The following is a 12,365-nucleotide window of genomic DNA, read 5'->3' as shown; positions in this document are numbered from 1 at the left end:
AAATTAAAGGTATCTTATGTTATTAGATATATTATTATAAAACATGTTTTAGTTAAGGAGTTATTGATACTTCAAGTGCAAAATGATGATATAAAACCATGATAAAAATGCACTTTTAAGTACTAATCAATAAGGTTTAAAGTATGAACACATAAAAAATTAGTTTTGTGACATGGCTATCATGGTCATCGATGATTGAGTTGGCCACTTTTGAAACTTTATTAGAGCAACTTTGACATCATTTTCATTAAAAAGCAATTGATCTTGGTAGATGAAGTGCACACCTTTCATTTGGATTCAACCTTACATAGTTTGAAGGTCTATAGATCCATATTTATTCATTTGAATGTGTTAAGTCGATCAACTTAGAATCTAAAAATGCAGTGATGGTTGATTGGGGATAAGATGTTGTTGAGTTTGTTAAAGAAAATGGAATGTAAATGTTTGATGAGAATAGCTAATCATTGTAGAGGGGGTGTTTCTAAATTAAATGGAAGTGGTTACAACCCCAAATATGGTTGGAAACAATACATTTATTTCCTTGAAAATGCCTACTCAAATAACTAAAATTGTCAAAAAAGAAGCTAAACATGAATTGAACAATGCATCATCGAGGTTAAACCCTACAGATTAGGGTTTTTAATTTGGAATCTAACATATTTCATTTTAGTCTATACTCTTCCACTTATTTTTAATTACACGTGCAATTGCCTCTCAAACTCTTAATTTCATGAATTTCAGCCTTGTGAAACTCAATAATTAGCTCCAAAGTTTGGAGTCATTTTCTTCTTGGCCCTTGGTTTTTGACTTGTACACTAAGACCATTTATTGACCATCAAGCTTTTAGTTTTCTTCAATTTTCCCTTGATTTTATCAATTCCAGCCCCTACAATCACATGTTTTTTTTAGTTTGGTCCTTGGTTTTTTTTTTATTTAATTAAGTCCCTAATTGCCTATCAAAGTTTAATATTTATACAATTAAGCCTCTAATTTGATCAAATTAACTCTTTAAAATTGCAATTCGACCTTCAAACTTTAATTTCTTCAAATTAAAGCCTAAATTGATATCAAATATCATTGCAATTAAGTTTTTGATAAAATTAATTAAGACTTTCAAAATTTTGATTGAGTCCTTACCTATCCAAATTTGTATTTCTTTACCCCAAATAAAAATATTTTCACCAAATAGACTCTTTGTCAATCAAAATTAGGTTGCTAATTTTATCAATCTTATACATGTTGGTCCTTCAACTTTCCACTTGTCATTTTGGTCTTTCACCACCTAGGCAATCTTATAGGTTTTTCTCATGTATATCCTCTTGTATTTTGGATTTTTTTTATATTTTTTTCTTCTTTCCTTTTTATGATTCTTTTATGGGTTCAAAAGTGGGTAACAACCACTACCATAAAATCTATGAATGCAAACAAAATCACAGATGAAAAAATTATATTGGTATTTTAGGGCGATGTTCACCAACTGCTTTATTCAACTGCTAAATTTGTTAATATTTACTGACAAAAAAAGTCTGTTGGTAAATATCAAAGGAATTACATTTAAAATTTAAAAAAATCAAAAAGTACAATGACAGGTATTTTTTTATGGATGCTTTTCCTGATGAAATTATAGTTGGATGCAAATAGAAAAATTCATACAGTGATGTTTCACTGGTACCGATAGAATTATTGATGGATTGACAAACAAAAATATTTTATTGATAAATTCATCGATAATAATTAATATATGAACTGGCCATTAATTTTATATTTAGGTTCAATAAAGGTCATGGATGATTGTTCACAGAAGTACAAGGATTCACCTCAAGAAATACGAAGGATGGAGTATTGTAATGGGGTTCGGGATTTTATTAATCACGCAACATTTACTCCGAGAAATATTAGTAGAGGTGGTATCAAGTGTTCATACAAAAGGTGTCAAAATAGAAAGTTTTTTCCATCTAGATGTTGTAACGATATACCTTCTACACAAAGAGTTCATGAAGGAATATTTGTGTTGATATGCACACAAAGAACTATTTGTTCCTCACAAGACCATAGTAGAAAGGATATGGGATGGCTACATAAATCATAGTAAATTATTAGTTGCTACACATGTATTTACCATCAAGTTAGATTATTGGTTGGATGTGGTCGGTTATAACAGAATTATCGAATAGACAAAAAGCATTTTACTTAAAAGGAACAATGAAAGAGAACTTTTATACTGCTAAGTCTATGACAAAACCCCCCAGTCTAGAATACTAGAAAATCAACATGTGGCTAAATTTATGCATGTTGTACTACCTTAGAAATCCTAAGTTAATTGAATCCATGACATATAGGCATTCCTATTATAAACTAAGAATTGGCAAGGGAAAGATTCTTTTAGCACATAAAAAACTTATATATTTTCCAATCACACCTAGACAATAGAGGTTATTCATGTCGCTAAAGACTGCTAAGCACATGACAAAGCATCAATCACATAATGTGGTTAAGAGTGATGGTGCACCCTTTTGACGGTGAAGTATGAAAATACTTTAATAGTGTGTATCCTCACTTTTCAGCCAAATCACAGAATGTTCGTCTTGGTCTATGTACAAATGGATTCAATCCATTCGGGTCATTTGCTACTCCTTATTCTTTTTAGCTGATTATACTAACTATTTACAACTTGCCACTAGAGATGTGTATAAGGCCAACGTTCATCATCATAGAGGATAAATGGGCGGAATATATTCAACACGTGATATTCGAGCGTTTCACATGATATCCAGTATGGGAAACCAGAGCCTGTAAATTCACAGCTCGGTTACCACGTACACCGACGGCTCTGTTCCTTTTGTTTTGTATGTGAAGTGGATAGTAAGATTAATTTTAATCATGTCTTTTTGTATTAATTTGTTGTTATTTATAAATACATTTAACTTGCAATATTGTTTTCTTACAGGCTATGACTCTTAGACATGAGCCGAGCCTAATGGAGTTTTTTTGTGGAGACACGTATGCAGAGTGAAGACCATTAAAAGAAGGTGCAATAGTTCATTGACAATCACGCTCAACACTGTGTGGTATGTTCGTTCAATCATTTTCTTTTATAAGTTATTATTTTCTTGAATTGAATGTGATGATTTTAGTTTTTATTTTTCACGAGACATATAATAGCTAGTTAAAAGAGAGAAATGAGGATGATCTTTCGACCTACCAAGATTTTGATTTTGATTTGTGGATGGAGGCATGATCATCTGGTAGACTCGATAAAAGTCAGATATATAGACTCTCTAATACTACAACCGAGAACTTGCGGATGGCCCATAATATCTCAACTATTAGGAGCTCACAATCGGTATTGAGCGCCTAGTTTCAGGAGTTCACGATCTTGCAACAATATACAGTCTATCTCATCAAAAAATATGTGTAACTCTTGGCAGATTATGAACAAGTCCGCTAGTCATGGACGTGAGATCACAGATGGGTGGTACATGTGTGCTCTTTTTTTGGCCAAATGATCCCGGGAACGATCAGCCTCCTTCACCTTCTCCTTCATCGTCGTCATTGTTCTAGTTTAATTTTTATTTGAACATATAAATTTATAATGAATATTTAAATTTTATATTATTCAAGTTTATTTTTACACATTTCAATTTTATACAATTTTATTTTTTAATTATTTTCTTATTTTTTTCAAAATATTTAAAAAAATATTTTTAATTATTATAAAAGGTTCGTCGATATATTCCTAAGGTGAAGGGAACAATTTACTTTATATGCCACTACAACATTTTTACATCAATTTACTTCAATTTAATTTTGTCGGTATTTTACAGAGGGTTTGAATAAAGTTACAATAAATACCACTACCAATCACCAATGGAATAATTTTGTCAGTGTATTAAAGCGGGTAATTTTTTTTGTGCATTTTTGTCTATAAAACCATCATTGTTTTTTTTTTTTTTACTGACATAAATAACATTATCAACAAACAGTTTTTGTTCATAAATTTGTCGCTAATTTTTTTGCCGATGGATTATTAATGTAAATATTGAAAAAAAATTCATCGGTAAAACTGTTAATTCTAATAGTAAACACCAATTATTAGATCGGGATAAAACTTTTCTAGGAGATTCTAGAACCAATGTTTCCTTCATAGTGAAATTCTTATAGCCATCAAAGATTGATAAGACCCCCAAATCAAGATCAAAAGTTATTGTTCGAGATTTGTCATATTTTCCTAGTTAATTTAGGTTTTTTATCTATTTTTTAAAACTCTTTTATAATTTTTAATGTTTTATTTATGATGTTTTTTGCATTACTTATGCATTTTAAGAGAGCTATAATATTGAGTTTTGATTATTAAAAGTACAATTTCAAGTATTTTTCTTTTAGTGTGAGAATTATTGTTATTGTTTGTCTCGATAAGGACCATTGGTCAAAACACTAGGTTGTTAGTACTATAATATAAATTTTATTACTACATATGAAGCATAATAAATTATGTGTTAAGTGCAATTTTAAGAGTTGAAGGTACCAAGTTCAAGTCCCACATTCTACAATTTTTCTTTTCTCTTTTTAATGGGGTCAATGTTTGACCTAGTGGTTCACTTGAAAGGGTTCGGCCATACTTGGGTTTTTTGCATATCTAATGAAGTTTCATATTGAACCAGCCAGTCCAGTCTAGTTTTAATAAAAATGTAAGGCCACTGGTTTTTTTTTTTTTTTTCCAAACTGAAGGACCAAATTTGAGTATGAAAATTGTATCGAGGTCCCATTTGATGGATATTAAGCATCAACTTCAAGGTGCTGATCTAGCTTGTGAAGTTCCTCTAATAGAATATTCTGGACTTGTATATTCTAGCTACAAGAAAATGTTCAATCGAAGCATAAAATCTCCATAGTTTTGACATGACAGAATCTGCTTCTTCGAAATTCTATACATGCGCAATCGAGTCTAGAATCATATTTGTGAGCATATGATCGTGGGGGGCACAATTTTGAAAAGAATTAACTTTAGGCTAAAGGGGCAGCAGTCTTTTCCCACAGCTCTTTGTAATGCATGTATTTTTAAGCTTGAATTTTCGCTCAAGATGCATGGACCAAAAATAATTCTCACTTTCTAGTTAGGCTCTACTCCATGGAGCAGAGTTCTTATTGCTAAGCTCTTGTAAACTAAATTCCTAGGAGATGCTTTAGCTGGGAACCACAGCAAAGGCTGTGCATAATAAAAGAGCAAGTACATTCGTGTCTTAATGCCATCCATTAAAGGCTAAAAAACGTGAATCGATGCTGTTTGTCACCCTACATGAAATTGAAAAAATATAATAAAAAAAAGAGCTAAAGGGTTCACATGATACAAATGATGTTTTTCTCCTTCTCGATGAGCTTTGGGTCCAAGGAAACACAGCATTACAAATCACAATAATTGCAAACGAAATGCAGCTTGAACCTGGTTACCAAGGTAGTCCCAAAACGAAGGTCACTGTGATCAAATCTAATTTCCACTGAAAATGGAAAAAGGAAAATCAAAAATTTCTTTCAAACAACAAATAGGGAAAAAACAAAGAGATGCTAGTTGTCAACACTGAGATCAAATATAACTTGCATTGGAAACAGGAAAGACGGTCTAAGTTGAATTTAAACTCGTAAATAAATGGGAGAAACACTATGATCTAAAGTTTTCACTTCAAAGATTGGAGAAGCACACAAGGGTAACTCATCCTAAACAATGGGAGAAACTTGGACCCTGTTCAGCACCAGATTCTAGCAGAAACAAATTCTTGATTGGGAATAATACAATGATATCTTCCTGAAGAAGTCTAACTGCCGCATTCTCCTTCCCCAGCCCCTCAAAACATAGAGAAATATAAAGAAATAAAGAAGTTAACAGGCCGAACATCCTGAGCAGAGACCACATGAGAAATTACCAGAATTACGAGGTGTACTCAAAAGGCTGTGGAGGCTGGGGTTCCTCATCAACTGCCATGGCTGATGCAGAACTTTGCTGTCCTGTAGCTGAACCGCTAGCAGGTGATGCTGTAGATGAAGGAGTATCCGTAAGAGAAAGCACTTCAGGCTCAGTTGGTTGCAGGTCTCTCAAGAGAACAAACCCTGAAGGTGCTGACTTCACTGGCACATATCTGCTGTCTTCCATAAATTTAATAAATTTCTCCTGGGTAGGAACAACCCTGGCTGGGTTTGTCAAAATCTCATGAGAAGGCTCGGGCTCTGCTTTCTTCTCCGGTTGCCCATCAACCTGTCCAAACAGGCACTCAAAGCGGTAAATAATCCAATCCAAAACAGGTGACATGCCAATCTTAAGAACTGGAGAATGCAATAAAATGATGATGGACTGATATTTTAGCAGTTCTGTTTCTCCATTCCCAATGAAAATGCAATTGCACATCAACACAAGGTAAAGAAACATCAATAATTGATATTCACCTGCATAGCATCTCCATCCTTCTCATTAGATGCTTTTCCTTTTCCAGCACTTGTTGCTGCAGCAGAAGACTCAGCTCCTGCCACCTTTTCAAAACTAGCTTTCTGCTCTGCTTCTTTCTTGGCCCTGGCTTTGGCCTTCACTGATGTTGACAGAACTGCAGTTGGAAGTTTGACAGCAGACGCCATGGTAGGCACAGTAGTTGGTTTTGGATACTCAAACAGAGAAGGCTTTGCATTAGATATAAACTCAAATTTTGGGACTTTCAAATCATAGTTGAGTCCAATAAACGCTGTGGGTGAGAATGCCAGGCTTATGAAATAGATAAGAGGATACCAGTACCAAAACTGGCTAAAAACAGCAAGGCCAACAACAGCAGTGATTTTATCATGCTTTGTCTTGGAAAGCAATCTTATAGTCACATTCCTACCACCAGCATCAAGTATTCCAGAAGCAAGGATTGCTCCCATCTTGCTCATTGTGTCTTCATGCTTGTCAAGAATTATTTTTTCCAATTGCCGTCTGCAATAACAGGTTCACAGAAGTGAGGTTAGGCTTTGTAACAGGGGCAGGATGATTAAAATGCAAATGTTAGTCTTAGTTAAGTAAAACAGATGGAAAAATACAACATTATATTGCAATACCTGAATGTTCCAACACGAGAATCACTGGCTTCATTCATCTGGACCATGACCATAGCCATTGCAATGAGAGCACCTTGACGAACAAAATCAACAACATCTGACGTCAAAGGTTCTAGCAATGATATAGCCTCACTCAAGCCAGTGCCTGCACAGGAGATGCCAACTGCAAGAGCCGCACCATATCGTACATGTGGGTTATATGACTCTGAAAGCAAGGAGACAATTCGAGGAGTCTGCAGTTTCACAGTACAGAAAGTTATAACATAATCAGAAAACAGAATATAAATGCGCATCCATGTGTTTTTGTCATGAGCATAAAAAAAGTCAACTACAAAGAACCAAGCAAGAGCTTGAAAACATCAACAGATGATTTTAATCCAAAATGATGTCAAGCATTTATACTGGAAAGACAATGGTAATAACAACCATGGGCCATGGAATGCACAAAGAAAATGAAAAACACAAGAAAGAACCTACCTGCTCTGGCTCAGAGTACAAGACAAATCCAAGTGCAAGAACAGCAGTCCTCCTGACATCATCACTCACATCTGATACAGCAAAGTGCAGCAACTGGCGAATGGCCTTGTTGTTTGCTGTACCACTGTAAGCCAATGCCAACGCATACATGCCGCCGTAACGAAGTATAGGATCTTGATCCCGTGTCATCTGCTCGATTAGCGTGTCTGCTTCTTCTTCTCTTCCATAAACTGTAAGGGCTATTCCCAATGCTAATCCCCTGCAGCATATGCAGAAAATATAAGCCAAAAGGCAGAATATAAAAGCCAAGGGCTCAGCCAATAACCAAAAATGAACCCCATACTTACCTGATGATTTTCTCATGTTGTGTATCATGTGCATATGCAAGCATCTCACTAGCTTTTTCGCTTGCAGTCCCAACCATGAGCAAGCCCATGCTGATACCAGCAGCTTCACCAGCAACAGCACTATCAGTATACAATGCACTTTTGAAGTCGTCATAGATATCTTCATCAGCAGTTCCTAGAGCTGCCAGACCAAGACCTAAGCATGCACCATGTTGAATAACCTGAACAAAACATTTCAGCGTGAATTCCATAATTAACTGCATGTCTTTATTCTTATAGAAAGCAATAGAAAATTGAACAGCTAGCACACCTCCACACTGGTGCTACGTATGCTTTCACGAAGGAATTGTTTTATGCCCTCGCCATGGTTGGCATGAATGAGTCCCAAAGCATAGAGAGCACCACCTTCTGAGTATGGACTACCTCCACCGCCAGCACCAGCACCACCTTGAGGCAAGTAAGGGGCCATCAGTGACCTGCCCTGCTGCAAGTGACCTCTGTGGATGACACCAAGACCTGCTGTCGCACTAAATTTGGCCCAATTTGTTGCCCTGCTCAACCAGTCCTGACATGATATATAAGCCAAAAATAGTTAAGAGCATAAATAATGAGGATGCACAAAATCTGCAAACAGACATGCATAGACCAAAGGATAAAAATAAATAAAATAAAATAAAAGATAAAACAAAGATGTGTGACTCACCAGATTTTCTCTGAGAAATGTATCCACAGTTGTTCCAGCATGCATAATTGCATTAGCATAAATAGTGGCACTATGACAGACACTGTTTCTCATCTCAACAGACTGCTTGATTGTCTTCAATATAAGAAGGTCAGACCTATAAGCAAATAACACGTATTATTAACGAAAAAGGCATATAGGAAGCTAAGATGTATGATAAAAAAATGACAGGACTTTTAGCGTTACTTATTATGACTGTATAGGAATTGCAAAGTCAGCTGAATTGACATCTCTCCTGACAAAATTCCCTTGATTTTTGTCAGCCTCTCAGCATACACGACTTCACTTGGATCTGGTTCATGCACAGTAGAAGATGAAGTTCCTTCTGTCATTTGAACATCTTCTGGAGCACTAGAATTTTCATTTTGAGATGAATCTGGAACCGTGGATTTTGGCTGTTCTGGCTCTGAAATTTGAGACTTTGGAGGTGGAAGGCGGTTTCTAACATTTAAAAGAAAAGCCTGATGCTCATTCTCCACAAGATCAAAAGCTATTTGAAATGCCAACAGAGATTCATCCTTGTTTCCTGAGCGTAGAAGTTTTTCCAATATGCTAGCTACACCTTCAGGCTCATCCAAGAACATCAAACACTGACAAATGCTCAAATAATCAGGAGAAGGCAGCTTTTGATATACATTAACAAGAAGCTGGAGGACCTGCAGGAAAGCAAAAGAACAAAACAAAAAACAGCAAACGGTCAACTTGTATCAAAAATCTCCTTCAATAGAAATAATAGACCATTCAACAACTTTCCACATAGGGTGATTTTGTGATTTTTAATAAAAGAATCCAAACAGCAAGAAAATCTACGAAATTCAGAATCAATTACCAAATTCATAACTAACCAGAGATTATGCAACATGGCACACAGTATGGACAAGTGATCAGAAAAAATAAAGGAACTGGAAAGAGTGAGGAAACACAAACACACACTAACAGAAAAACACTAAGTGTTAATTCCCGAAAACCATCCAATATTTTACAACAAAACAATGCAGCATTGCCGTTCATGATTCATCTATTACCCAATGCAATTGGAAAACTGTGATAAAGATAGAAAATGCCATAAAATTCATAACAAATGTCAACCTATCCAACCAAAGACAATGTTATTAGTTGTAACAGTGGAAAATCAACAAACAATACACATAACAGCTTGTATGCAGTGTTGAACATACTCCCACATGATCACTTCCATGCAATGGCAATAACATGGGACAAATTTTAGATAGGAAAGCTAGAATGCAAACAAACTAACCTCACACCGATACTCTCTGCGGTTAACGAATGAATGGGAAACATTAATACAATAGGACAGAGTTCCATGGACATTATCACTCTTCATGATAGCTTCCTCAAGTTTATCTAATCTTCGGCATTCAATTGCAATTCCCATAGCTTGCTGGTACTTTCCATCCATGATGCACCTAATGGAGAAACAATAAGATAACTAGTAGTACACAGATGCATAAAAAATAAAAGAATTTATGTTACTTGTCTAGCAATCTCTCCACAATTGCCTCCAGTCTAGGGTCCACATCAGCTCCATCAGAATTTGATTCAGCAGCCTTGGACTTTAGGCTAGCATACTCATCAATAGCCTTAGCTGGAGATAGGAACAAAGACAAAATATAAGTAGACCAGGAAAGTATCCTCATAACATCCCTGAAACACTTCTCAAAATATATGACAAAACAATAGAAAGCTTGAACTATACAGTGTTGACAACTTCAAGCATGCAATGGCAAATTCTCATAACATCTCATCCTATTTAAAGGTAATTGTAGGGCATGCTTAAATTAGGTGTCTTTACCGCAATTTCACTGGTTTGTAGGTAAGGAAAATAGTGCAAGTTGATGAGAAACATACCAAGAAGAGTATGAACATAGTCAGAATCCTCTGAAACATCAAAGAGGGATCCAGCTCCAAGGGCATACGACAGTGAGTCATTAAGTTCACCCAAGTAATAGAAAACCTGAAGATGAAACAGTAATCTGTTTTAATACAAGACTAAGGTGGTCATTGTCCAAAAATTCAAATGCCTACTTTAATCAGTTTTAGACAAGGGTTTATCAGTTTATTTGCCTACTTAATCTAGGCATTTTTATTTGAGGCATTTTCGTTTTTAAATGTTGCAAACAAGGGTTCCTAATATGGTACAAGTATACAACTTCCTAAACTATGTACAGATAAGGAGGTGGACTTTGGATGGTTTGACATTGTTAAATTCTACAATCCATTCTCATTTTTTTCCTCTTCTTTCTATGCGACATACAGTGGAGGGAGTGAGAAATGGCGAAGGAACACAAGGAAAAAGAAAGCCAATACCTTAGAAACAAGCAATGCGGCAAGTTGCCTCTGATGCAGATCAAACTCATCATCTTCATACAAACTCTCTCTGAATAACAACAAAAAATTACGGAAAACTCATATCCACACTCACATTATAAATACAAAACAACAAGCTAAAACACACGAATCTTAACTTCAGAATTTAAGTCAATCCCAGCAAATAATACAAACTTGAAATCTTCTGAATCTCGAAAGGCCCCAATCCTAATTACCCAACACTAAAACCCTATCTCTGAAACCACCAAAAACCCCAAGAATTGAAAATTTGAAGCTAAATTAACACAAGATTACTCATAAAACACATCACTTTATCTAATTTCCAACATTGGACAGTCTTATTTATTCAAAGTGTTGTTCAAAAACAGATCGAAATCCAGTAAAAAAGAGACCAGTTAACCCTAGCCAAAGACAACCCCAAAAAGATTCAATCTTAACAATAGAGACTTACATTATAGGCACACTAGTAGAGATCTCAGGCCAAAATTGATCGACGAAGTTATTGAGATTGTAGAGAGCGTGTTGTTTTAACAAAGGGTGGCTCTCATTAAGCATAGCCAGCAGCCCACCGGCAGAGCTAACCATTGTTTCCGGCATTGATTGAGATTTCAGAAACCCTAGCTCGTTAATTGAACTGGGTTTGCGTCAACTATATTGATTTGGTTTGATTTGTGGGCTTCGAAATTGGGGATTTTGAAACCCTAGATTGCTAGAGGGAAAGAGAGAGAGAGTGAAGGGGTTAAGTGGAAAGAAGTTGTATGCTTTATATTTCATGTAAACTTACTCGCCAAGTCAAGAAATGCAAAAACAGGTAAACTAAAAAAATGATTATTAGGAATTTGATTTTAAAATAATAGTCGTTTGATAAGGATCATTCAAATGGTTAAGTTTGGATTAAGAAATTCAATAGAATTAATTTTTATTTAATTTTAAACTACCAAAATTGAAAAATCAAACTAAGATATTTCAATTCGATTTTATTTTATTTTTATTAGAACTGAATAAATCTAAATAAGTCAAAAAATAAAAATAAAAAAAGACTAGGTTATTTTTATTAAATTTTTGACTTTTTTATATAAAAGAATTGGTTATTTCTTTAGGTATAAATATATATAATATTTTTTTATTTCTCAATATTAATTTTTATTTGTAATATCTGAAATTAAAGCTAAATCAAATTGAGTTCATAAAAAAACAATTTTATTTTTCATGTTGGTTTTTTTATTAATTTTAGATTGATTTTTATAAATATTTTGCATAATTTCAGTTATTATATATTTGTGTCCTGAACTCTTTTTATTTTTAGGTTTTTTTTTAGCTTTTTCTTTATCAATTCATATTTGATAAATCAAAATATTATTAAAATATATATA

The 12,365-nt window shown here is 34.6% G+C and overlaps 1 protein-coding gene across 3 annotated transcripts; it reads right to left on the bottom strand.

Annotated features, from left to right (window-relative positions):
- Positions 1-5,236: 5,236 nt before the first annotated feature.
- Positions 5,237-11,766, bottom strand: LOC105137734 (26S proteasome non-ATPase regulatory subunit 1 homolog A-like). Of its 3 annotated transcripts, none has more exons than XM_011043569.1 (14): positions 11,444-11,766; positions 10,972-11,041; positions 10,513-10,618; positions 10,138-10,249; positions 9,902-10,070; positions 8,830-9,299; positions 8,605-8,740; positions 8,212-8,466; positions 7,902-8,122; positions 7,555-7,813; positions 7,078-7,310; positions 6,436-6,955; positions 5,919-6,247; positions 5,237-5,495 (listed from the first exon to the last, which is right to left on the bottom strand). In XM_011043569.1, the coding sequence occupies exons 1-13, from the start codon at positions 11,587-11,589 to the stop codon at positions 5,924-5,926; spliced, it is 3,021 nt and encodes a 1,006-aa protein (XP_011041871.1). In that variant the 5' UTR covers positions 11,590-11,766; the 3' UTR covers positions 5,237-5,495; positions 5,919-5,923. The 3 variants fall into 3 exon arrangements, with proteins under 3 accessions (XP_011041871.1, XP_011041872.1, XP_011041870.1); XM_011043570.1 differs by having other exon boundaries at positions 5,237-5,440; XM_011043568.1 differs by lacking the exon at positions 5,237-5,495 and having other exon boundaries at positions 5,577-6,247.
- Between the last annotated feature and the right edge of the window lie 599 nt (positions 11,767-12,365).

This window comes from Populus euphratica, unplaced genomic scaffold (genome assembly GCF_000495115.2).
Source record: "Populus euphratica unplaced genomic scaffold, PopEup_1.0 scaffold163.1, whole genome shotgun sequence".
NCBI classification, from domain to species: Eukaryota; Viridiplantae; Streptophyta; class Magnoliopsida; order Malpighiales; family Salicaceae; genus Populus; species Populus euphratica.
The sequence above is the reverse complement of the archived record's forward strand: the minus strand, read 5'-3'. Positions and strand labels throughout refer to the sequence as shown.